Source organism: Carcharhinus amblyrhynchos, chromosome 2 (genome assembly GCF_965287045.1).
Source record: "Carcharhinus amblyrhynchos chromosome 2, sCarAmb.v2.hapA, whole genome shotgun sequence".
Taxonomy (NCBI): domain Eukaryota; kingdom Metazoa; phylum Chordata; class Chondrichthyes; order Carcharhiniformes; family Carcharhinidae; genus Carcharhinus; species Carcharhinus amblyrhynchos.
The window spans coordinates 127,189,459-127,216,390 of record NC_137325.1 but is presented as its reverse complement, the minus strand read 5'-3'; the positions used below and the strand labels follow the sequence as shown (position 1 = coordinate 127,216,390).

The 26,932-nt window shown below is 45.0% G+C and overlaps 1 protein-coding gene across 1 annotated transcript in view; it reads right to left on the bottom strand.

The window, feature by feature from the left end:
* Nucleotides 1-26,932, bottom strand: part of adarb2 (adenosine deaminase RNA specific B2 (inactive)) — a 665,338-nt gene that overhangs the window by 119,959 nt on the left and 518,447 nt on the right. The window contains exon 5 of the mRNA XM_080217455.1: nt 24,288-24,402. Within this exon, the coding sequence (XP_080073581.1) occupies nt 24,288-24,402 (115 nt within the window). The remainder of the gene's footprint in view (nt 1-24,287; nt 24,403-26,932) is intronic.

Below are 26,932 nucleotides of genomic sequence, written 5' to 3'. Positions count from 1 at the left end.
CTCACCTTAAACCTATGCCCTCTAGTTTTAGACTCCTCTACCTTTGAGAAAAGATACTGACTATCTAGCTGATCTACGCCCCTCATTATTTTACAGACATCTCTAAGTTCACCTATCAGCCTTCTACGTTCCAGAGAAAAAAGTCCCAGTCTATCCAGCCTCTCCTTATGACTCAAACTATCAAGTCCCGATCGCATCCTAGTCTGGGTCTGGGAAATGTATTGTAAATTCTCCGATAGGTTGTTAAGGGAGGTAGTGGAGGAGGATCTTATCTCAACACATGGAGGAAAGGACAACACACACAGATCTTTACTCCAGCAGCATACAGAGTTAGAGAATCACAGCACCTTACAGTTCAAAAGGAGGCCAATCAGCCCATCATTCCTGTGCCAGCTCTTTGAAAGAGCTATCCAATTAATCCCATCACGCAGTGCTTTGCACTGCTGCCTCACAGTACCTGGGATCCAGGTATAATTCCCATCTTGGGTCACTGTCTGTGCAGAGTCTGCATTCTCCCCAGGTCTGTGTGGGTTTTAAATAAGTTAAATCAGTAGGGTGCATTGGCCATGCTAAATTCTCCCTCAGTGTACCCGAACAGGCGCCAGATTGTGGTGACTAGGGGATTTTCACAGTAACTTCATTGCAGTGTTAATGTAAGCCTACTTGTGACATTAATAAATAAACTTTAATTTTAACTCACCAATCCATCTCTATCCTGCTGATGCCTCCTCATTGTTTACTACATTTTGACATTTGGTGCTAACTGCAATTTAAAACAATGCCACATAATACCTGCATCCGGGTCATCTCAAAATTGACTAGCAATAACCCCTGGAGAACATCACCACAAATAGAGAACAGCAGTTCACCCCCATTCTCTGCTTTCTCTCCCTCAGGACTCCTTTAGTATTCATGTTGCCACTGCTCCTTTCAGCCCATGGGTTTTATGGGATAGTATCAATATAGTCTTGTCCACTCCACCCCACATGGATCCACAGATCCATGCTATCAACAGTAGCAAAGAAGTTAAAGCCACAAATAAAAGCATTTCATATAAATGGCATGTGAATTAGACTGAGTGACCCTGGGATAAGCGATGGTGATACAGCACTGTACTTGTTTGACTTGTCTAAATGCATAGAATCCTTATGGTGTAAAAGGAAGCCATCCAGTCCATCGAGTCTGCACTGACAGAGTATCCTATCCAGGCTCTCCCCGCCACCTCATCCCTGCAACCCCATACATTCACCATGGCTAATTATTCTTACCTACACATCTAGGACACTACAGGATAATTTAGCATGGCTAATTCACCTAACCTGCACATCTAATGGACTGCGGGAGGGAACCGGAGCACCCGAGGAAACCCATGCAGACACAGGGAGAATGTGCAAACTTCCACTGTTGTGAAGTTGAGTTTATAAAGATGTACAGAGTGTCTGTAAAGAATGTAAAATACTAGATGGGAAACTGTGCACGGTCCCTTTAAAAGCTGGTTGTGCCAGTGCCTTCAAAAGCTTGTTTTGTTTGATGCTGGGATGTTTAAAATGCAACTCTTAAGTTGCAACCTTTAATTTGGGGACCAGACAACAGGATTGCCTTGGTAACCAGCTCTGCAGGTTTTTGCATTTGTTAGCCTTTGAGTTTAAAAAAGACACGCAGTTAACAGTCTACAAGTTTAAAGAAAACACTCAGCTAAATAGAGCCTATCTGATTTGAATTTGTTGTTGTTGTCAGCCTCAAACCAATTCCTGCTGTAGAAAATGCGTGGGTCATCAGGAATGTGAAAGAGGAACTCAACTGCCTTCAGTTCAGTTCCACCAGGGATTGAGGCAGGAGTGCAACCAGAAGCAGGGCTCAATCACCTGAAGCAGATAAAGGCAGTTAGATCAATTGGAGCATTTGGTTCTTAACTCTGTCAGCTTCAGACGGACCTTATGATAAATCACCCTCAAACCAGTGAAAGGTACCACATCAGCCTGCTTACAAACAACGGACAACTACCGAAGGATTCCAAAACTTCCAAACACCATCAGACCTGGTTGTAAATTTTCTTTGACAAATTCTGTTATTACTGTTTTGGAAATGTTTATTTGAACACCATTTCAGTCGAACTTTCCTTGAATTAAAATGTTACTGGTTTAGTTAAAATTCTCCTATCCTGTCCACCACTGGAATTTTAGCGGACTGGTTGCAGACAATGTGAAACCCCATTGACAGCCGAGTGGGAATTTCTGGCTTTTAAACCAGCGCGGCAGGAGAATTCTGCTCAAAGTTCCTGTTTGGTTAAAAACAAAATAACTTGTTAATTATTCTCTTAAAGCGGGTGTCAGGTCTTTATGTTAATGAACCTCTAAACGTTAATGAAGGACAGTTGACACCTTCCCAAATACTTTTACCAGATTACGAAGCAAGGTAAAGGAGATTAACCTTTACACAGACAGTGACCCCAGGGTGGAATTGAACCCAGGTCGCTGAAGCTGTGAGGCAGCAGTGCTAACGACTGTGCCACCATGCCACCCAACAGTTCTGTGTTGAAGTTATGGTCCATAATTAAGTTACGATCACAAGTTTGTCAATCAAAATGAAGAAGTCAGTCACATCGTACTGTTCTGCCTGCGATTGTCAGCCAGGCAGCAATACCTTCGCTTCTCTGGGAACTGTCAAATTAATTCACTCCTCTCATTTCTCCTGCCGGAGAAATGCTGAAATTGCTGTGTCGACTTCCACAATCACAGAAAGGACAGATCCTTTGTCCCGCCTGCTCTGCAGCAGAGCAGCTCCCGGCTGCCTCTTGGCTCTCACAGCGAGGGTGATTGTCATACCCGACAAAGCGATGAGAGGAAATGGAGTGGAGCTGTGACAGATTCACATGGAGCTAAACGGCAACGCGCGAGAGGGAGATGGACTTTTCAAAAGCCTTTCTTCTCGAGTGAGACTTTTAAAAATAACTCACGTGCAATTAAACCTGTCAGAGATTATCAAGCGGAAACAAAAAAAAAACCAGAAAGAGGACAAAAATAAACGGTCACACGTCTGCTTGCAGCCCAGTGTCAAGGAAGGTTATTAACGTGATGCAACTTTGGCTGTTAAGTGTGGAGGTCAAGGCTGGTGACTCTGAAAGAATTAGAAAGTGAAAAGAAGCTTCCCCTGCTGATGATGTGTGAAATTGGTTCTAATGTGTACATTTTAAATATTCAGTCAGATTACTATACTTAGAAACGTAGAAAGTAGGAGCAGGAGTAGGCCAATCTTACCCTAGTCTGGCCTCCATGTGACTCCAGAGCTACAGCAATGTGATTAACTCTCAACTGCCCTCCAAGGTCAACTCGGCATGGGCAATAAATGCTGGCCCAGCCAGCGTCGCCCATGTCCCACGAATGAATAAAAAAGGAAGGCGATGGTTCTGGTGGTAGTTTTGCTGGCCTATTAATGCAGAATCTCAGCTAATATTCCGGGGACTCCGGTTCAAATCCCGCCACAGCGATGGTGGAATTTAAATTCAATAAGTTAAAAATCTACTGATGACCATGAAACCATTGTCAATTGTCGGAAAAAAAACCCATCTTGTTCACTCATGTCCTTTAGAGAAGGAAATCTGTCGTCCTTACCTGGTCTGGCCTACATTTGACTCCAGATCCACAGCAATGTCGTTGACTCCCAACTGCCCTCTGAACAAGGGCAACTGGGATGGGCAATAAATGCTGGCCAGCCAGCAATGCCCATGTCCCCCATGACTGAATAAAAAAACAAAGTATAACTTCCCCACTTCATTTCAAACTTAACGTGAGGGAAATAAAAATTCTGAAGTGGTCGCCACGCTCATTACCGCTCGATGACAGAAAGATTGAAAGCGATTCTGCGCTTTTTTTTATCATTTAGTGACAAGGAGTTATTGCTGAGTGGCCAATATCTGCTGGCAGCTTTCTCTCTGAAATAACTAATCCAGCCACTTTGGCTATGGGGACAAGTATTTGGCCTGTATCTTCTGCGCACAGCCAGTCACCATTGGATTACCACTCCATCCCTATCTTTCCATGCCAGGCCGCAGGTCTGCATTTCTGGCCAGGAATTCCAATGCAGAGTGTAACTTCAATACAACTGCTTCCTCATCATAGAATCATCAGAATCCCTACTGTGCAGAAGAGCACATCATCTCTACACTGACTCTCTGTCAGAGTATCTTACCCTAGGCCCCCTCACCCACCCCATCCACGTAACCACACACATATCCATTGGTCAATCTAACTAACATCTCTGGAGTGTGGGAGACAACTGGTGTATCCGGAGGAAACTTGACTCTCCAAAAGAGAGGTCCATCCACCCTGCCTATCCCAGTAACCCCATGCATTCACCGTGGCTAATCCAACTAACCTCCTTGTAGTTTGGGAGGAAACTGGAGCACCCAGGGGGGAACGCACGCAGACATGGGAAGAACATGCAGACTCCACACAGCCAGGAATTGAACCCAGATCCCTGACGCTGTGAGGCAGCATGCGAACTACTGTGCTACCGTGCCGACCCACTTGGCTGTGCTGGATCGTCAGGGTAAGCTGTCTTCTGGCATTCACCTTCATGTGAAAAGATGAGTCACTTAAACCAATCTTCAGTATTTTAGTGCATGAATGAATGGGTGAACATGTCGGTGGGTGAGGGGATAGGGTGGATGAGCTAAGTGGGTAAGAGGGAAGGGTGGGTGAGCTACGGGCAGGGAGTAGAGTAGAAGCCTGGTAAGGTGGTGATGTTAGCTCAGATTGGAGAAAATTGGGGTAATTTCAGGTTAGTTGGAGGGTGGAGGCTTGTCAGGTTGAGTTGTGGGAAGTTAAAGAGGATTGGTGGGGAGTTGAGGTGTCTGGGGGAAAAGTTGGGTCATGAGGTTAGGTCAGGAGTTGGGGGGGGGGTAGTTGGGGGCTGAAGTCAGGTCAAGTCAGGTCAGGTCGGGGGGGATTTGAGGATTGGGGAAGTAGTTGGGGGGGGGCATTGGGTGAAGGCAGGAGTAGGGGTGTCTGTTGCATAGATACCCAGAAATTATATCAGGGTATTTCAGTCCTGGGTAACTATTCGGGTAAGTAAATTGGGAATGTTTGAAGTCTCTGACTCAGAATCAGAGACGTTGTTCCGAGGACCCTGGGGTGTTTGAGCATTGCAAGTTCAAACTTCCTAGGCAATTCCCATGGAGTAAGTGCATTGGGACTTCTGAGGGGTTGGCACAGCCAATATTGAGCGTCTGGCTTCATATACATGAGATTGGTGAGCATGTTGGCATCTACTGGGTGTCCCCAGGTGGCTAGATATAGAAGGGACTTTTGGTTTCTATTTGCTGAATTGCTGATCCAGAGGTTGATCCTGGGATTGAGAGGTGGGAAAGCAGTCAAAGCAGTGGCTATGGGGGCACTGCCACTCGTTTTCAGCAACATGGTGGGGCCAGGAGAAGCATGACTGCTCCTTGAAGCTCCACATTCAGTCAATCCTTTCTCAATAAGGACATTTTTAGATGACAGTCTACAACAATCAATGGCAGCTGCATTCAGAGCAGACAAAATTTGCACAGCAGATCACAAACTGAGACAATTTCTTATTTTGTAGATGCAAAGCTCTTAATGGGCCATAACTTCCTTGGAGTGGCAATCAGCGGCAATTGTCACTCACACCAACTGTGCTAAAATTCTTAAGTACCTGACTTGCCCAACCTCCCTGACTCAGTCCGGGTGAGATTTAGGCAGTGCAACTCATCACAAAGGGTCGTGAATGTAGCCCAGTCATCATGCAAACTGGTCTCCCATCTATTGACTCTGTCTACACTTCCTGTTGCCTCTGAAAAGTGGCCAGCATAACCAAGGACCCCAGACATTCTCTCTTTCACCTTATTCCTTCAGGAAAAAGATACAAAAACCTGAGGTCACGTACCAGCCAACTCCAGAACAGCTTCTTCCCTGCAGCTGTCAGACTTTTGAATGGTCTTTCCTTATATTAAGTTGATCTTTCTCTACATCCTAACTATGACTGTAACACTACATTCTACATTCTCTCCTTTCCTTCTCCCCTATGTATTCTATGAATAGTTTGCTTTGTCTGTACAGCGCGCAAGAAACAATACTCCTCACTGTATCCCAATACATGTGACAATAATAAATCAAATCAAAAATCCTTGGCTCCAGCATTAAAGTAAGAAGGAAATGGTGTGAAGGGGGACATGACCCCTTTTTTACAGCATTACAGCAAGCGTCTAAGGTAGTCAGCAAGGAGACAGACATCGGGGGGGCAGGGAGCCAGATATTGAGGGAGAGTTTTTTTATTCATTCGTGGGACATGGGTGTCGCTGGCTGGCCAGCATTTATTACCCATCCCTAGTTGCCCGAGGGCAGTTGAGAATTGACCAAATTGCTGTGGCTCTGGAGTCAAATGTAGGCCAGACCAGGAAAGGACAGCAGATTTCCTTACCTAAAGGACATTAATGAACCAGATGGGTTTTTCCAACAATCGACATGGTTTCATGGCCACCAGTAGATTCTTAATTCCAGATGCTTTTCATTGAATTCAAATTCCACCATCTGTCGTGGTAGGATTCGAACCCGGGTCCCCAGAACATTAGCTGAGTTTCTGGATTAATAATCTAGCGGTAATATCACTAGGCCATTGTCTCCCCAAAGAGTCAGACATTAAGAGTGGGTGTGAGTTGGACATCGGCGGATGGGGGTCAGGTCCGTTTGGGTTGGGGTGGCGTGGGGAATCCTGTGTAGATGGGGAGGTTGGGCAGTGGGGTGCTTGTGGGGCCGGGTGAGGGCAGTCTCCTCAGGTGTTGGGGTGGGAGTTTCCTGTGGGGGCTCAGTCTGGGTGTTTAAAATAGTTATGTTCAAGTTAGAATTACTTTCGTTTCTTCTAAGTCTTTCAGAGTAACCTTTAGTGTATCACTGGCAGATCCAGCTAAAGTTAGTGATTTAAATCAGATGGTTCTCATCACAATTGTCCAGTGGAAGTTGACATATCTGGACAATTGCTGCGTAAACCCTTAACTGTGAACTTCTGAGAAGGATTCCCCAGTGAATCTTTGGGGTGCTCCCCCAAATCCACACTGGGGAGCCAATAAGTTACGGACCATTATATCTATTTCATGCCCATGCCTAGGACATAGAACCATAGAATCATAGAACATCTGATATGATGGGCAGCAGATTGGTATGGAATAAACATGGGCACCGCAGTCGCCATATTGGGTGCTGAGATACCCATTTCATACCTAAACAATAATAATACATTTGGTTTTAATATGAAAGAAGATTAATCTTGTTGCATCCAATTTGTGCCCTTTGCTGACTCTAATTGAAAAATTAATTAAGAATTAAAGGTGGCGGGATATTGGTGAAAGTGTTAATGGCTGGTGCATCTTCAATGAGTTTTAGGGTGCGGCATTTGTGTCTTTGCAGAATTGGAATTAAAAAGGTTTAAATTGGAATTAAAAAGTAAAGATTGACTTTCGCCTGTTGAGCCTTTATGAAAGGTTACTAACGATGAAGCAAAGCTGCACCATTAAATCAAAACGGAAGTATTTTATTCTTCGCGTCACAAGTAGGCTTACATTAACACTGCAATGAAGTTATTGAGTCACCAGACCCTGGTGCCTGTTCGGGTACACTGACGGGAAATTTAGCATGGCCAACGCACCTAACCAGCGTGTCTTTCGGACTGTGGGGACGAAACTGAAGCACCAGGAGGAAACTCATGCAGACATGGGGGGGAATGTGCAAACTCCACACAGACAGTGACTCAGGGCAGGAATCGAACCCGGGTCCCTGATGCTGTGAGGCAGCAGTGCGAACCACCGTGCCACTGTGCTGCCCTCCTTGGTTAGAATTGAGGGTAATGACTATAAAGAAGGTGAAGATTGAAGATAAGAATGCACAGGACCAGAAAAGATTGCTTTTTAGTTCAGCTGGCCAGATCCAGAGTTCAAAGATGAATAACAGTGTGACTAATATTCCTGAACTAATTTTATGCCAAATCTCTGTCCAATTCCTACTCAGAATTATTGATGATTTCAGGCTTGATGGGCTTTCTGGGCATTCTATTCCAAACATTAACCACCCCCTGAGTTAGATAATTATATCTGCTATTCTCCTGTGCTGTAGTCTGCAGAGTAACATCATGTGGTTTCCTGTTATACTGGTTTATTTTCCTTTTTGAGTTTCATCATTTAGTATGCACTAACAATGGATTTGATTTTTCAGCTCAGTTTCCATGCTATCTGGATCCCTTGTCACTTGATTAGCCTGCTCTCGCGCGGTGTCCTAAGCAATTATTGACAGTTCTGTCTCCATCCCCACATTCACATTAATGTTTTCTAATGTGAAAAGGAAAGGTCTGGGCATCGATTCATGGGCACCCCGCTTGTCACATATGGCATGTATCAGCTTCACCTGGTGAGGATTTCATAGTACCCACAAAGAGTGAAAGTTGTGAATAATGCAAGGCATTTTTCTGTTTAATGCCAGGCTGCCCATTGTAACCGTACAGTACACCACCCACTTCCCTATCTACATGGGATTCCCCACCCTGCCCTGCGCTGCCCCAAAAGGACCTGTACCCCACTCTGCCACGCCCTCAATCCCCGATGTCCGACTCTCCTCTCAGTGATTGACTCCCTGCTTCCCGATATCTGTCCTCAGTATTAAGCATACCTTAATGCTAAGTCATTAATGAACAGCTAATTGGTGTCATGGGAGGGATACCAGTACCTGTACCTGTAACTGACTGTGATGTTATTGCTCCAGTGCTGTGGCTAGGATAATGCTAAATATATTAGACTGCTCGCACTGCTTTGATTCCTTCTCAGTGCTGTAGTGCTTCTGAGTCAAATTCTGCAGTTGGTAATAGGTAGAAGTTAAATCATAGAAAGAGGCAAATCAATTCAACAAGTTCATGTTGAATAGATTTAAGGGAGGCAATGGTCTTGTGATATTTGTGATTACTAATCTAGAAATTCAGCAAATGTTCTGGGGACCTGGGTTCGAATCCCGCCACGACAGATGGTGGAATTTGAATTTAGTAAAAAATACCTGGAATTAAGAATCTACTGATGATCATGAAACCATTGTTAATTATTGGAAAACCCCAGTTGGTTCGCTAATGTCCTTTAGGGAAGGAAATCTGCTGTCCTTATCTGGTCTGGCCTACATGTGACTCCAGATCGACAGCAATGTCAAGGGCAATTAGGGATGGGTAAGAAATGGTGGCTAACCAGCGACGCCCAAGCCCCATGAATGAATTTTAAAAAAGTCAGAGTTTATCCTTTACACAAGCAAAACGTCCTAGTCATGTAGACCCCTCCTTGCTTCATTTATCCTCTTATCTTATCTACTCTCGAATATTGGCCTCTGTTTCAGCCATGAACCCTGGAAATGAATTCCACAGCCTCACAGCTCTCTTTGTGAAGCACATTTATTTGCCAATTACTTTTCCATCCTGCAAGTTTATGAGTGTATTCCTGTAATTTGTTCCAGCCTCCTTAGTACTGACATCCACCTGTCCCATTCCACCTCAATTTGGTGTCAGAAATTCAGAAATTTTGGGGATGATTCACTGGCCCCGTCGGGCTCAGGCACTGCCCAAAGCACAGTCCAAAAGAGGTGCTGGTTAGATGCATTGACTGAATTAAATTTTCCCTCAGTGTACCCGAACAGGCGCGGAAGTGTGGCAACTAGGGGATTTTCATAGTAACTTCATTGCAGTCTTAACGTAAGCCTTACTTGTGACAATAAACTTAAATTTTAACATTCTCCTGTCTTCTGTTCCCGATTTCTTCTTGTACCTATGACCCCTCATTCTCGACTCTTCAACTGCAGGAACTGTCTGCTCCTTGGCAATCCACTGAGGTTGGTGATCATTTTTAAATAGCATTCTTGAGGTGTATGCCCTTGAGAAGGAAGTGGTCTTAAATCACTGCAAACCCTTTGCAATAGCAGTTTGGTGAAATTGAGTGGTTATTGCCAAGTTGACTCAAAAGGCAGTTAAGAATCAACCACACTGTGACAGTCTGGAGTTACAAAACAGATAAAGATGGCAGATTTCCTCTCCGAAAGGACATTAGTAAACCATAAAGATATTCCAGTAGGTTTCATGCTTGTTATTACAGATACTAATTGTGTATTGATTTGATTTGATTTTGTTTTGATTTATTATTGTCACATGTATTAGTATACAGTAAAAAGTGTTGTTTCTTGCGGTGTGTATAGACAAAGCATACCATTCATTGAATACATCGGGGAGAAGGAAAGGACAAAGTTACAGTACATAGAACAGTTGGCACCAATACTAGAAATTACAGGCAGTGCGATGTTGATCTCTGCTCCACCTTTCTCATGGCTAGCACCGCTTTAAGTGTTTTGGTTGCTTTCATTAGGGATCCATTGTAAAGTAACTTTCAAGATTACCGGAAAGATTAAACGCAGACTCATTACCAAGTGAATAAACAAGGTAGCTGCACCAATTTTCAATGTTTTCACTGTTAACCTGATCGTTGCCTGATTTGCATATTATCCATCACCATGACAATTGGTAATGAGGTAGCTGAGCTAACAGGCGGCCTGGGGGTACTGATAATATTAATAATGCAGTTAATATCAAAACGAGTGTGCACAATGTTAAGTTAAGGGATTTGTTAAACATTCAAGGGATGTTTTCCACTGTTGGGAAGCAGGATATTAATAGTGCTATACTTTGTTAATTTTAACGGCATAGAATGGGATGAAAGCGCTTTATCTGAATGCACGAAGCATTCGGAATAAAGTGGATGAGCTGGTGGCACAGATCGACACAAATGGATACGATCTGGTGGCCATTACAGAGACGTGGCTGCAAGGTGACAGGGACTGGGAGATGAATGTACAGGGCTATCAAGTGTTTAGGAAGGATAGGCAGGAGGAAAGAGGGGGTGGCGTAGCTCTGCTGATTAAGGATAGTATCAAGGTGGTAGCAAGGGATGATATCGGAGCCAAAGAGCAGAACGTGGAATCGTTGTGGGTGGAGATTAGGAACAGCAAAGGGAGGAAGACGCTGGTGGGTGTCGTCTATAGGCCCCCGAATAATGATCTGGAGGTGGGGCGGGCTGTTAACACGCAAATAAGTGCGGCGTGCAGGAATGGGACGGCAGTAGTTATGGGAGATTTCAATCTGCATATTGATTGGTCGACCCATGTTGGACGAGGTGGGCTCGAGGAGGAGTTCTTGGAATGCTGCCGGGATAATTTCCTTGAACAGTGTGTGTTGGAGCCGACGAGGGAGCGAGCTATCTTGGATCTGGTGCTATGTAATGAGGCGGGTAAAATTAGGGACCTTGCGGTGAAGGATCCTCTTGGAGAGAGTGATCATTGTATGGTGGAGTTTCTGGTGCAGATGGAGGAGGAGAAAGTGGGTTCCCGGACACGCGTCCTTTGTTTGAATAGAGGGGAGTATGGTAGGATGAGAGAAGAATTGGCGAATGTGGACTGGGGGAGTGCGTTGGAAGGTAGGTCTGCTGAGGAGCAGTGGAGGATCTTTAAGGAGATCTTTCTTGGTGCTCAGCGGAAATTTATTCCGATGGTTAAAAAGGACAGTAGGAAGAGAGGTAATAAGCCGTGGATAACGAAGGAGGTGAAGGAAAGTGTTAAATTAAAAGCGGAGGAATTTAGAGTAGCTAAGAGCAGTGGGCGAGAAGAGGATTGGGAAAGGTTTAAATGTCAACAAAGATTGACAAAGAAGTTGATAAAGGAGGGTAGGAGAAGCTATGAGGCTGGGCTAGCACTTAATATAAAAAAGGATAGCAAGAGTTTTTATAAATATATAAAAAGGAAGAGGCTGGCTAGGGTGAACGTTGGTCCTTTAGAGGATGAGAAAGGGGAGCTAGTGGTAGGGGATGGGGATATGGCTGAGGTCTTGAATAACTTTTTTGTTTCTGTCTTCACGGAGGAGGACGTGAATAATTTGCCGGGTGTTAGCGATGGAAAGGTGGTAGGAATGGAGGGTCTTAATGACATTACTGTTACTAGAGAGGTGGTGCTCGACAGACTGGAGGGGCTGATTGTGGACAAGTCCCCTGGACCGGATGGAATGCATCCGAGGGTTCTGAAAGAAATGGCGGAGGTTATAGTGGATGCCTTGGTGGTTATTTTCCAGACGTCGCTGGATTCTGGGGAAGTGCCGGAAGATTGGAAAACGGCTAATGTTACGCCGTTGTTTAAGAAGGGTGCCAGGCAAAAGGCGGGGAATTATAGGCCGGTTAGTTTAACGTCTGTGGTAGGTAAAATGTTAGAATCCGTTATTAAGGAGGAAATTGCGAGGCATCTTGAAGGGAATTGCTTGATAGGGCGGACGCAACACGGTTTCATTAAAGGGAAGTCGTGTCTGACAAATTTACTGGAGTTCTATGAGGATGTGTCTAGGGCAGTGGATAGAGGAGAGCCGGTGGATGTGGTCTTTCTGGATTTTCAGAAGGCGTTTGACAAGGTACCTCACAAGAGGATATTGCAGAAGGTCAGGGGACATGGAGTTGGGGGTAGGGTGTTAGCGTGGATAGAGGATTGGTTGTCAAATAGGAGGCAGAGAGTGGGGGTCAATGGGTGCTATTCGGATTGGCGGTTGGTGACTAGTGGGGTGCCCCAGGGGTCGGTGCTGGGGCCTCAGCTATTTACCATTTATATAGATGATCTGGAGGAGGGAACCGAGTGCAGGGTGTCGAAATTTGCTGATGACACCAAGATTGGGGGAAAGGCAAATTGTGCGGAGGGTGTGGAGAGTCTGCAGAAGGATCTAGATAGGCTGGGCGAATGGGCCAGGAAATGGCAAATGGAATTTAATGTTGGCAAGTGTGAGGTGGTCCACTTTGGTAGGAAGAATGGTAGGAAGGACTATTACTTACGTGGCGAAAAACTGCAGCAGGCGACGGTGCAGAGGGACCTCGGGGTCCTTGTGCATGAGTCGCAAAAACCCAGCTTGCAGGTGCAGCAGGTGGTCAGGAAGGCGAATGGGATGCTGGCCTTCATAGCGAGGGGGATTGAATATAAAAGTAGGGAGGTCTTGCTGCAGCTGTATAGGGCATTGGTGAGGCCGCAGCTGGAGTACTGTCTGCAGTTTTGGGCGCCGTACTTACGCAAGGATATTTTGGCCCTGGAGGGAGTGCAGAGGAGGTTTACTAGGCTGATACCGGAGTTGAGGGGATTGAGCTATGAGGAGAGGCTGAATAAACTAGGCTTGTACTCGTTAGAGTTTAGAAGAATGAGGGGAGATCTCATTGAGACGTATAAGATGATGAATGGGATGGATAGGATAGAGGTGGAGAGGCTCTTCCCGCTCAAAAAAGACAGTAGGACTAGGGGGCACAGCCTCAAGATAAAGGGGAGGCGGTTTAGAACGGAGTTGAGGAGGAACTTCTTCACTCAAAGGGTGGTGAATCTCTGGAATTCTCTGCCCGTTGAAGTGGTGGAGGCTGCCTCGCTAAATATTTTTAAGAAGCGGGTTGATGGGTTTTTGATAAGAGAGGGGATTAAGGGTTATGGGGAGAGAGCGGGAATGTGGAACTGAGCCACAACAGATCAGCCATGATCTTATTGAATGGCGGGGCAGGCTCGAAGGGCTAGATGGCCTACTCCTGCTCCTATTTCTTATGTTCTTATGTTCTTAATAGAACTGCTAATGGCTCCAGTTTTCTAAGGGTGATTATATTCCATCGGATTTCAGTAGCACGACTGACAGAATCTTGGACAACCATGGCCTACCTGAAAGAATGCTCATTTTGTGCCTCTCATAAGAGCCACTAACTCAATCAAGTAATAACTAGCTCCACAGAGCTGGGATTTATTTGATTCTATGAAGGGACGGAAAGGTAAAGAAGGGTTTTGGAATCAAAAACGAAGAGTGCAATTCTCGCAAAACTTTTCAAGTCTGGTCCCCCCGGTGGGAAGCATGGTCCTCATCTCTTTGCTCCCCTCTGGTTCACTGATGTTCTTTAGGGGAGGAAATCTGATTTTTGCCTGGGTGACCTCCCGTTGCGGGGTGGGGGGGTGCATTTGTAGGAATTTACCTGGAAGCCACTGCAATTGACATTAATCTCACCAATGAGATTAAAATGAATGCAGATGAGTTCTGTTCAGGTTCTTGTCCTTTCTGGGGAAGATTCTGGTCACTCCAGTTGGAGCGGGGGGGGGGGAGGATCACAATCTGGTTAACACCCAGGTGTGCAGGTTAGGTGGATTGGCCATGCTAAATTGCCCCTTAGGGCTCAATTCTCGAATCGTGACTCTTTTGTGCGTCAGGTTAGAAGATGCTTGTGTCGGCCATTTTGTGGGATTTGCGCATGCACATCTCTCACCACCAGAGAGCTTGTGCAGTCGAGACAATGCTGGAATCCGGCTGGCAAACTGGTAAGTGATTTAAATCTATTTTTAATTTATTTTAAAAGTCATTATCAGGCTCGGGACTGAATTTCCCAGGCCAATAGTATCTTCCACCTGGTCAAGAGCATTTCGCTCTGGCGGGGTTTAGAGTAGCTCCTTACTTTCAGTGAACTAGCAGGACACCCCGCTGGAGGGAAGGGGGGCCTCCCCTAGGGGCTGGGCAGCAGGGGGCTGGTGCCCCTTGGACATGGGCTCCCTGTCACTGCAGGCATATACCCCCTGGCACTACCCAAGGGGCAAAGTTCCCATGCCCAGAGGACACCTTGGCACCAACCACCAGGCTTTGGGCAGTGCCAAGGAGGTGTGACTTATTGTGGGCAGGGCTTAGGGATGATCGGAGGGTTTGCCGCTGCCACTCTGCGTGGGCATCAGTCAGCGTTGGAGGGGGGCCAGCAATCAGGGTGGGCTGGGGGTGGGGGGGTTGGTTTGCAAGGAGGGATCTGCCTCCCATGGTAGGGGGTTGGGGGGAATGGTCTGCCGGGGTGGGGGGAGTGGGGAGTATTGTCACTGCTGGGAGGGGGGAGGGTGCGCTGGAGATTGGAGTGTTCCAGGACGGGTGGGGGGGGGGTTGTTCGGGGCTGGCCCAGAATGATTGTGGGAGCTGCAATTGGGCAATGGGGGGCACGGGTTGGAGGGATAGCACTCCAGGGGTCCTGGGCTGGCCAGTAAATGGGAACCTGACAGTGCGGAACAACTGCGCATGTGCAGAGGCCCAGAACTCTCAGACTCTGGTGTGAATAGGTTCCGCTCCCTGAGCTTTTAATAATATTCACGTGACCTCTGCATTGCACAGAGTGGGGAGATTCGAGTCTGAGCCCCCACTGAAAATACAATCATGAATTACACCATTTTTTCTGCCAATGCAACATTTAGAATTTTTCTGGGAAAATCGCCCCCTTAGTGTCTCAAGGTGCGTAGCTTAAATGGATTAGCCAAAGTAAATTCATAGATTCATAGAATCCCTACAGTGCAGAAGGAGGCCATTCGGCCCATTGAGTCTGCACTGACCCTATGACAGAGCATCTTACCCAAGACTATCCCCATAATCCTATCTATTCAGCCCGCTAATCTCCCTATCCATTCTGAGACACTAAGGGGTAATTTAGCATGGCCAATCAGCCTAACCTGCATGTCTTTTGACTGAGAGAGAAAACTGGAGCACCAGAGGAAACCCACGCAGATATGGAGAGAAGGTGCAAACTCCGCACAATTGCCCAAGGCCAGAATTGAACCCAGGTCCCTGGCGCTGTGAGGCAGAAATAGCCCGCTCTCCACCTCAGTCACCAGGATTGAACGTGTGTGAGGCTACAGGGATAGGGTGGAAGAGAAGGCTTGGGTAAGATATTCTGTCAGGTTGTCAGTGTAGACCCGATGGGCCAAACAGTCTCCTTGTGCACTGTTGGCATTCCATGGTTAAAGATCTTTGATGTTGTAGTGGGGCTTGGTAATGCCATTGTATCCCAATGCATATTTAAAGAGTTGCTGTAGGTGGGTGTCCTGGCTGCCTGCTCAGAAGAGCTGATTAAGACTGAAATTGTCCTGGTCTACAACTAGGTCACCCGACTGATCATTATTTGATTTGATTTGATTTGTTATTGTCACATGTATTAACATACACTGAAAAGTATTGTTTCTTGCGCTATATAGACAAAACATACCGTTCATAGACAAAGAAAATGCCAGGGTGCAGAATGTAGTGTTACAGCCATAGCTAGGGTGTAGAGAAAGATCAATTTACTGCAAAGTAAGTCCATTCAAAAGTCTGATAGCAGCAGGGAAGAAACTGTTCTTGAGTCGGTTGGTATGTGACCCCAGATTTTTGTATCATTTTCCCGAAGGAAGAAGGTGGAAGAGAAAATCTCTGGGGTATGCTGGCTGCTTTGCTGAGGCAGCAGAAAGTGTAGTCATAGTCAATGAATGGGAGGCTGGTTTGTGTCTTGGATTGGGCTACATTCACGACATTTTGTAGTTCCTTGTGGTCTTGGGCAGAGCAGGAGTCATACCAAGCAGTGATACAACCAGAAAGAATGCTTTCTGTGGTGCATCTGTAAAAGTTGATGAGAGTCATAGCTGACATACCAAATTTCTTTAGTCTTCTGAGAAAGTAGAGGTGCTGGTGGGTTTTCTTAACTATAGTGTCAACAAGGAGGGACACCAGGGACATTGCTGGTGACCTGGACACCAAAAAACTTGAAGCTCTCGACCCTTTCTACTTCGTTCCCATTGATGTAGACAGGGGCATGTTCTCCATTACGCTTCCTGAAGTCAATGACAATCTCCTTCGTTTTGTTGACATTAGGGAGAGATTATTGTTGCTGCACCAGTTCACCAGATTCTCTGTCTCATTCCTGTGCTCTGTCTCATCATTGTTTGAGATCTGACCCACTATGGTGGTGTTGTCAGCAAACTTGAAAATGGAATTGGAGGGGAATTTGGCCACTCAGTCATTGGTGTATAAGGAGTATAGTAGGGGGCTGAGAACACAGCCTTGTGGGGCACCGGTATTGAGGATGATCATGGAGGAGGTGTTGTTGCCTATCCTTACTGATTATGATCTGTGAGTTAGGAAGTCCAGGATCCAATTGCAGAGAGAGGTGCCAAGGCCCAGGCCACAGAGTTTGGAGATGAGTTTCGTGGGAATAATAGTGTTGAAGACTGAGCTGTAGTCAATAAATAGGAGTCTGACATAGGTGTCCTTGTTATCTAGGTGTTCCAGGGTTGAGTGCAGGGCCAGGGAAGTGGTGTCTGCTGTGGACTTGTTGCGGCGGTAGGCAAACTGTAATGGATCCAGGTAGTTTGGGAGGTTGGAATTGATTCGTGCTATGACTAATCTTTCGAAGCACTTCATAATGATGTATTTATCTATTGGTGAGGTGCATTGGCCATGCTAAATTCTCCCCCAGTGTACCCAAACAGGTGCTGGGGTGTGGTGACTAGGGGATTTCAAAGTAACTTCATTGCAGTGTTAATGTAAGCCTACTTGTGACACAAATAAATAAACTTGAAAAAAACTTTAAAAACTTAAACTTAAACCCATTCACTGCAGCAGGACTGGAGAATCCCAGCCATGGACGAAGTTGGAGCATTCTGGCCATTCTTTACTTTATAATGACATCTTTATCTGACAATCTGTCTGGTTTGTGTCTATTTTGTATTGGGGCTATATTGCAAGCTGAAAATAAAGCTTCTATTTTTTTCACAGGCAACTTGATAAATTGTCCTGGGACCTGAACTAAAGATAATTCTGCAGATATGAAGAATTCTTGGAGCATTAGAAAATTGTTTTAGATGTAAAATATTGCTCACTACAAAACCCAATGAAAATATCTCTAATGACATAAATTCTATTTTAAAATTAACGTGTTGTATACATGTGATTTTTATTAAATTATATTGATTCTATCTAGTTTGTTTATTGCAAAATAGGACACTACAAATGTCCAAGTATGAGTCATCCAATTAACTTTCTCTTACAAATTCCAATATGCAAAGATTTTTTTTGTAAGGGCCAGTGTTTGTTGTCCATCAGTAACTACTCTTGAGATGGTGGTGGTGAGATGTCTTCCCGAACCGCTGCAGTCTACATGCTGTCAGCAAATATCAGATTGCTGAAAAGTGGCAGCTCTGATGCAGGGCAGGGCAAGGTTCCACATCCACTTGGCACTTCTGGCTGAAGCTGGTTGCCAATGCTTTAGCCTTTTCCCCTCTTTCACTGAGAATGGGGATGTTCCTGACACCTCCTTCTCCACTCAATTCTTCAATTGCCCACCCCCATTCACAACTGGATGTGGCAGGGCTGCCGAGCTTTGGATCTGATCTGTTGGTTTTGGGACCATTAACCGCGTCTATTTATAACTTTTTAACAATGGCCAGAATGCTCCAACTTTGCTCATGGCTGGATCCTCCAGTCCCACTGCAGTGAATGGGAGATTTTACGTTTAAGTTTTTAAAGTTTTATTACTTTATTTATTACTTTTACAGACGCACCATGGAAAGCATTCTTTCTGGTTGTATCACAGCTTGGTATGGCTCCTGCCCTGCCCAAGATCACAAGAAACTACAAAAGATCGTGAATGCAGCCCAATCCATCATGCAGACCAGCCTCCCATCCATTGACTCTGTCTACACTTCCTCCTACCTAGGCAAAGCAGCATAATCCACACATCCCGGACATTCCCTCTTCCACCTTCTTCCATTGGGAAAAAGATACAAAAGTCTGAGGTCATGCACTAAACGACTCACCAGCTTCTTCCCTGCTGCACCAGACTTTTGAATGGACTTACCTCGCATTAAGTTGATCTTTCTCTACACCTCTAGCTTTGACTGTAATACTACATTCTGCATGCTCCAGTTTCCTTCTCTATGAACAGTATGTTTTGTCTGTATCACGCACAAGAAACAATACTTTTCACTGTACGCTAATACATGTGACAATAATAAATCAAATCAAATCAAGCAGTGTCACAGGCAGACTTATGTTAACACTGCAGTGAAATTACTGTGAAAATTCGCTAGTCACCACACTCTGGCACCTGTTCGGGTACACTGAGGGAGAATTTAGCATGGCCAATGCATCTAACCAGCACATCTTTCGGAGGATGGGAGGAAACCCATGCAGACACAGGGAGAATGTGCAGGCTCTGCTCCAACAATGACCCAAGCCGGGGATTGAAACCTGAGGCCCTGGTGCTGTGAGGCAGCAGTGCTGACCACTGTGCCATTGTTTTGGCTGAGTGCCAAATTCTCGTTCTCCCTGGCAGCAATGACGGAGCGAGCAAGATTGGAGAATCCCACCCAATGGCTTCAGATAGCGGCATGTAAACGGCAACATTCATCAGTTAATGTAGCAACTATTGTTGTCAGTCTGGGAGAACACTGAATGCCAGACACTTTTAACTGGAACTCAGTGGACTGGGGGCCGTCTACTGTCTCCCAAGCTGTGCAATTGTGCAAACAGCTATAGGTAAACAGTGCTGATTCATTACTAACAACAGAGGCAGGAGAGACACGCTTGACACTTTGGTGTTCATGGACTCCAGCTGGATTATCGCGTGGAGGGGCGCAGAATATTTGCAAAGTGCCATTCAGTCGACTATGATTTTGAACACAGACAATTGAGTATCTTATGATCGCATTCTTCTGTTGCCTGCGTCAAAGGGAAAATGCAAGCATGCAGGTTCAAAATTGAGCAATTCAGCGCTCACTGGGGAATAAAAATTCATCTTCTGTCAAAGATCCTATGAGTCTACAAAAGCAAGGACTTTTGTTTTCTTATTTATAGCCTCTGGGATGGAATCTGTTGATGTATGCGCCATCTAAGGAACTTTAACTCACTCTTTAGTTCTCATTATCGTTCTCTAATACATTGTGACTTCTAACATGGTCACAGATTTTTCTTATGTCAGTAGAGATAGCGTATAAAATACATACTCTGTGCCTCTTTTATTTGACACCCACGTGGGATGTAATTCATCTTCCTACCTCACACTGACTGATTTCCTTACGGTGCACACTTCCAGACAGAAGAGTGGCAGCAAAGTGTGGGAGTGTAATTAGGGAACAGAAGCTCCAATTAATGCAATGTAATTTTTGGATTGGTATTAAGATATTCTTCTTCATAATCCCTGCCCCTGATTCTTTTCCCATCATTTTACTTAAAGTAATGATTCTGGGTGAATATCTTTCTTAACTGCTAATAATCCTATACATGTCCCATCTGCACCATACCAGCCTTTTCTCACTGGTCAGCCTCGCTGTATTTACTGAGACAAATTCCCCTGTTTTGTGGTGAACTGCCCATGCACTTATTCGTGGATGAAGCCCAGTCCATCACACAAACCAGCCTCCCATCCGGTAACTCGGTCCATACTTCCCGCTGCCTCAGAAAAGCAGCTAGCATAATTAAGGACCCCACACATCCCGGCCATTCTCTCTTCCATCTTTTCCTATCGGGAGAAAGGTACAAAGGTCTGGGGTCACGTAGCAACCCACTCAAGAACAGCTTCTTCCATGCTGCTGTCAGGCTTTTGAATGGACCTACCTCGCACTAAGTTGATCTTTCTCTACTCTCTAGCTGTAACTGCAACACTACACTCTGCACTCTCTCCTTTCCTTCTCTATGAATGGTATGCTTTGTTTGAATAGTGCGCAAGAAACAATACTGTATACTAATACTTGTGACAATAGTAAGTCAAATCAAATCAAATCAAATCAAATCAAATGCTAGTGGAGAAAAGGGAATGTTTCCTGTTAGTGCTGGCAGTGTCTTTCAGAGGGGATTCATCCACCTAAAAGATGCTTATAAGCTTATCTTTAGCAACCTGCTGGCCAGCCCTGCTGTTCTGAGACAGGGCCCCCCTTTAAACAGGGAGACTCAATCTCTGCGCTCTGAGACAAGCCCTCCTCCCTCCAAATAATGAAATGGTGTCTCCTCCACACCCACTGACCAGAGGAGCGCTATCATCCCCTCACCAAAGAGGGGCAGCTTCCTCCCCATCCACGAATAATGGATTATTCGCGATTCCACATAATTCTGTTGGACTTTAACCTGGTGTTGTGAGGTTTCTTAGTGAAACTACAAAGGGGTGGCGGAATCAGAGGAGGAAGCTCAGAACCTACAGAATGAGTTCGAGAAAGCGTGCAAGTTGGATGAGGAACTGCTGTCAAAAGTGCAACACGTGCAACATGTGCAAAAGTGCAACATGAAGGAGGGACTTCATGAATTGAAAGGTAGACATAGAGAAGGTGCTTCTGCTTGAGAAGGAGATCAAAACTAGAGACCTGATACATAAGGTGATCACCACAAAATCCAATGAAGAATTCAGGAGAAATTCCTTTAACCAGAGAGTGGTCAGAATGCAAGACTCACTACCACAAGGGAAAGCTGAGGAGAGAAAACATAAGGTGAATCTAGATGAGCGTAAGAGGGGAAAAAGAAAGAGGAGGTTATACTGATAGAGATAAAGAGAGGGGGGAGGTCAGCTCATCCTCGTGCCTGCATGGTGTGGGGGTTTTTGGGGCAGCACTCTGAAAGCTCGTGATTCCAAATAAACCTGTTGGACTTTTACCTAGTGTTGTGAGAATTCTTGCTGTATTATCTATAAGATGCACAGCAGCAATTCACCAAAGGTCCTTAGACATCCCCTTCCAAGCCCATAACCACTTCCATCTAGAAGGACAAGGGCAGCAGATACATGGGAACACCATCACTTGCAGGTTCCCCTCCAAGCCACTCACTGTCCTGACTTGGGAATATTCCTTCGCAGTCGCTGTGCTAAGATCCTGGAATCCCCTCCCTAACGGCATTGTGGATCAATCCACAGCACATGCACTGCAGAAGGCAGCTTACCACCACCTTCTCAAGAGTAAATAGGGATGGGCAATAAATGCTGGCTGAGCCAACGATGCCCATGCCCCATGACTGAATTAAAAAAAAATAGTGTCCTCAGGATTGCGCCCTGAGATATCCCATGCAATGTCAAATCCTCACTCCAATATAACGCCTCGAAGATACAATCACTGTTTTCCAGTCTTCAGCCATTCTTACCTGTTTCTAAGATCTGCAGCTTGTCAAGTTTAGTAGCAGATGTCAGGGTGCACCATTTGATAGGCCTTGCCACGGGTCAGGAGATTAGGTAGGCAACATTTTCCCTGTCTGATTCTGTGCTGACTGCGGTTAATTAGGTTATTGATGTACAGGTGAAACGTAGACCTGAGAATTGATTCCACTATGCTACACGTAGGAAGTTAGATTAATAGGTTTGTATTGCTTGTGTCTGTTTTGTCACCCTTCTTGAATAAGGGCACAGCATTAGCCAACTCATTTATATATTTAAAAAGAAAACATTGATTTTCCTTAGGATGGCTTTGTCAAGAAACTTCTTCCTCATGTCTTCCTTAGGGAATATTTGGAAGAAGCATTCATTCAGCATGTTTGCTATTTTGGAATCATCCGCAATTTCAAACCTTCATCATCTCCACTGCTCTCTGACTACGCACATGGTGTTGTGATATTATATGCCAACCAACCTTGGTAGTTATTTCTCACGAACTTCATTTTCAGACTGCGGAGAATAACACTGATTGTATTAACATAAGAGATTGGTAGTGAAAAGCGAACTGGAAGCATATCATTAGATATTACAGATGAAGTACCGTAAGCTAAAAATAAACAAGTAAATCAGATCGAACTTCAACATTCTTATTCAACTATGTAGCTGATGTGGATACCTTATCAAGGCAAAGATTTACCAGGATTAACACAGCAGGGAGAGGGTGGCACCGTGGCACAGTGGTTAGCATCCTGCCCCACAGCATGAGGGACACGGGTTCGATTCCCGACTTGGGTCCCTGTCTGTGTGGAGTTTGCATGTTCTCCCCGTGTCTGCTTGGGCTTCCTCTGGGTGCTCCAGTTTCTGCCCACAGTCTGAAAGACGTGTTGGTTAGGTGCATTGGCCATGCTAAATTCTCCCTCAGTGTACCCATTCAGGCAGTGGAGTGCGGCGACGAGGGGATTTTCACAGTAACTTCATTGCAGTGTTAATGTAAGCCTCCTTGTGACATTAATACTTAAAAAAAAATCATTCCAGGATCTGGTGATTGATTCCATGTTATGCAAATTACAGGACAGGTACTTTCATCAGTGCCAGCTGAAATTACTTGCTTGATTGACAAGGTGATTAAATGTGTTCCTGGAGTTTTGATCACATGTCTTGCCCCCAGTCTACGACCATTAATTGGCCAATGCATCCATCTTCTGTGGTGCACTACTGTTTACCTATGCCAATTGGAAAGCAAAAAGACTCCTTACTATCTGACAAAGGGTCATCTAGACTCAAAACTTTGGCTCTATTCTCTCTACACAGATGCTGTCAGACTTGCTGAGATTTTCCAGCATTTTTCTGTTTTTGTTTCATGTTCTTGCATCTGCAGGATTTTGTGTTCATATAAGACACTTTACCCAATTGGATGATGGTTGACTGTCAGTCAAACAACATTATTTTGGCTCCATTTTCAATATTCTTATATCTGATAAAGAGAAATAGAACATAGAACATAGAACACTACAGCACAAACAGGCCCTTCGGCCCACAAGTTGCGCCGATCACATCCATACCTACCGAGCCATAGAACTATCTGTAACTCCCAATCCCATTAAATCCCATGTACTCATCCAGAAGTCTTTTAAAAGACCCCAGTGAGTTTGCCTCTACCACCACCGACGGCAGCCGTCGTTCGAAAAAAAATTACAAATACAGCCTTTTATAATGTCGCAATGACCTTTCCCCCAGGGTGCCACGGAGCAGTGTCCTGAAGCTTGATCTTCGACTTCTGATCAATCCTGGAGGATTGGGAATCACCCTATGACTGATGATGGACAACAAAAGAAGAGTGTTTATCTCCGGTCTCACTCAGCACTAGCTAAATTGGCAACTGCACACTAAGAATGGCATACACATTAATGCACATACCATTATTTTTCCTGCAAATTCTGGGCCATTTTTGCACTTAATGGGGCATTGGTCTCGAGGATCTGTACTTATTGTTTGCGATCATCAGTAGGAACCTAAAAACATAACTTGATTCAGCTATGTTAAAGAATAATACTTAAGTAGTGTTTGATATTTCAGACAACTGCAATTATTTACAGCATGCCGCAACACTGAAATATTAAACCAATACTTCAAAGCTTCAAGGCTTGCTGAAGGGGAATTGTATTATATATATATATACTTTTTAAGTGTAAACAGCTTTTCAGAAAACAGACTAGACAATAAAAATATATTAAGCAGTTTTTCCTGGGAAAAAAAAGAAGGTAGGGTAGCACGTTTTGTATGAAGGAGTTAGGGTTAAGACGTGCCTTACCTCTTGTCATTACGATTCCTGCCAGCACCTTATGCCGTGCATGCGAGGAGGTCAAATTATCTGTTAGCTCTTTGAACTTCTCTGTGACCATCTGGAATACTGCGTCAGCAAACTCCTGGAAGACACAGGTACATTTTATTGCTGTGAGGCTATTTTTTTTTTAGTGTGTGGTCATATGTTGTCCACTCTGTACAAGTACTGAAGGTGGTCATTTCCACAGTTCCTTCTTTTTCTGAGATAAAAAGAGAAACAAGTGATCTTTGTTGCTGTGCTAAGTGTTGGATCATTCCACTTCTCAGTTGAACTGTTTTCTGCCTTGAACAGCCAGGCTTGATGCTGGTCCATTCAGCATGTAATACCAGCACACGTCCTCACAGAATTACAGAATTGTTACAGTGCAGAAGAGGACCATTTGGCCCATCCTGCCTACACCGGCTCTCCCAACAAGCATCATGGCTTAGTGCCATTTCCTTGCCTTTTCTGTAAAAATCGGCAAGTCATGTTGCAGCTTTATAGATCCTCGGCTAGGCCGCATTTACAATATAGTGTTCAATTCTGGCTGTCATACTATCAGAAGGATATGGAGACTTTGGAGAAAGTACTGGAAAGGTTTACCAGGATGTTGCCTGGTGTGGAGAGCATTAGCTATGAGGAGAGGTTGGAGAAACTTAGTTTGTTCTCACTGGAACGATAGATGTTGAGGGGAGACCTGGTCGAAGTCTACAAGATTATGAGGGGAGTGGACAGAATGGATAGTTAGAAGCTTTTTCCCAAGGCTGAAGAATCAACTACCAGGGGGCATAGGTTTAAGGTGAGAGGAGCAAGGTTTAAGGGGGATGTATGAGGTAAGTTTTTTACACAGAGGGTGATGGGTCCCTGGAAGTCGTTGCCAGGGGAGGTAGTGGAAGCGGATACTGTAGTGACTTTTAAGGGGTGTCTTGACAAATACATGAATAGGCTGGGAATAAAGGAATATGGTCCCCGGGAGGGTAAGAGGTTTTTGTTCAGATGGGCAGCATGGTTGGTGCAGGCTTGGAGCGCTGAAGGATCTGTACATGTGCTATAATTTTCTTTGTTCTTAGATCTGTCATATGAGGATAAACTAAGTGGTTAGGATTATATTCACTGGAGTTTTGAAGAGTGAGAGGCGTCTCATAGAAACATATAAAATTCTAACAGGGTTAGACAGAGTAGATTCAGAAAGAATGTTTCTGAGGATGGGGGAGCCCAGAGCTAGGGGTCATAATTTGAGGATAAGGGGTAAATCTTTTAGAACTGAGGTGAGGAGAGATTTCTTCACCCAGAGAGTGGTGAATGTGTGGAATTCACTACAACAGGAAGTAGCTGAGATCAAAACGTCTGATTTCAAAAATAAATTGATATAGGTCTTGGGGCTAAAGGGATCAAGGAATATGAGGGGAGGAAAGAGAGATCAGGATATTGAATTTGATGAACAGCCAATATCAAAATGAATGGCAGAGCAGGCTCAAAGGATCAAATGGCCGACTCTTGCTTCCAGTTTCAATGTTTCCCAGGTACCTTTGCACTTTGTTTCTCCTCAATTAATCATCGAATGATCTCTCAAATGTCTCGACCGAACCTGCCTCTTCCCATTGAGTTCTTATTACTCAATCTTCATTGCTGTTTCCAGTTACATGCTATGACCGGTTATTAATTTTCCCTTTATCTTTTAATTCACTTTTTATACTACATTCAAGTTTTAAGTCCTTTTAATGACTCATTTTTTTCTGTTTAAAGTATGAATACATAGAATCGAAGCTGCCACATGCACAGCAGGTTTTTCACATTCTCAAGTAATAATTTGTATTTTTCTTTGTTTCTGAGACTAAGACATGATTAACAGTATTGCCTTAGGGATGGCATGGTGGGACAGTGGTTGACACTGCTACCTCAGAGTGCCAAAGACCCGGGTTCAATTCTTGGCTTGGTTCACTGTCTGTACAGATTCTGCACATCCTCCCTGTGTCTGCACGGGTTTCTTCAGGGTGCTCCGGTTTCCTCCCACAATCCAAAATGTGGATTAGGTTGATTAGTCATGCTAATTTGCCTTTTAGTGTCAAGGGGATTAGCAGGGTAAATACATGAGGTTACAGAAATAAGGGCTGAGTGGGATTGGTGTCAGTGTCGGCTCGATGGGCCGAATGGCCTCCTGCAAGATGTGAGGAGGTGATCTGATATTTGTGGGTGGGGAAGAGGATGCCCCTCTTTGGTGAGGGTTTGATGGTGCTCCCCTGGCGAGTGGGTGGTGGTGGAGGGGGGGGGGGGCACTATTTCATTTTTTGGGGGAAGGGGGCTTGACTCTGAGCGCAGAAATTGGGCTACCCAGGGAACCTGGTCTTGGAATAGCGAGACCACAATCCCAACCAGGCCCCAGTCAATAAGGGACAATTTATCATGGCAAATCAACCTAACCTGTACATCTTTGGTCTGTGGGCGGAAACCCATGCAGACATGGGGAGAATGTGTAGACTCCATGCAAAACACTCACCCGTGGCCAGAATCGAACCCGGGTCCCTGGTTCTGTGAGGCAGCAGCGCCAACCATTATGCCACTGTGCCTCATACCTTGGCATGGCATCCTGGCACTGACACTTTGGCTTGATGCCTTGGACCCCGGAAAGGGGG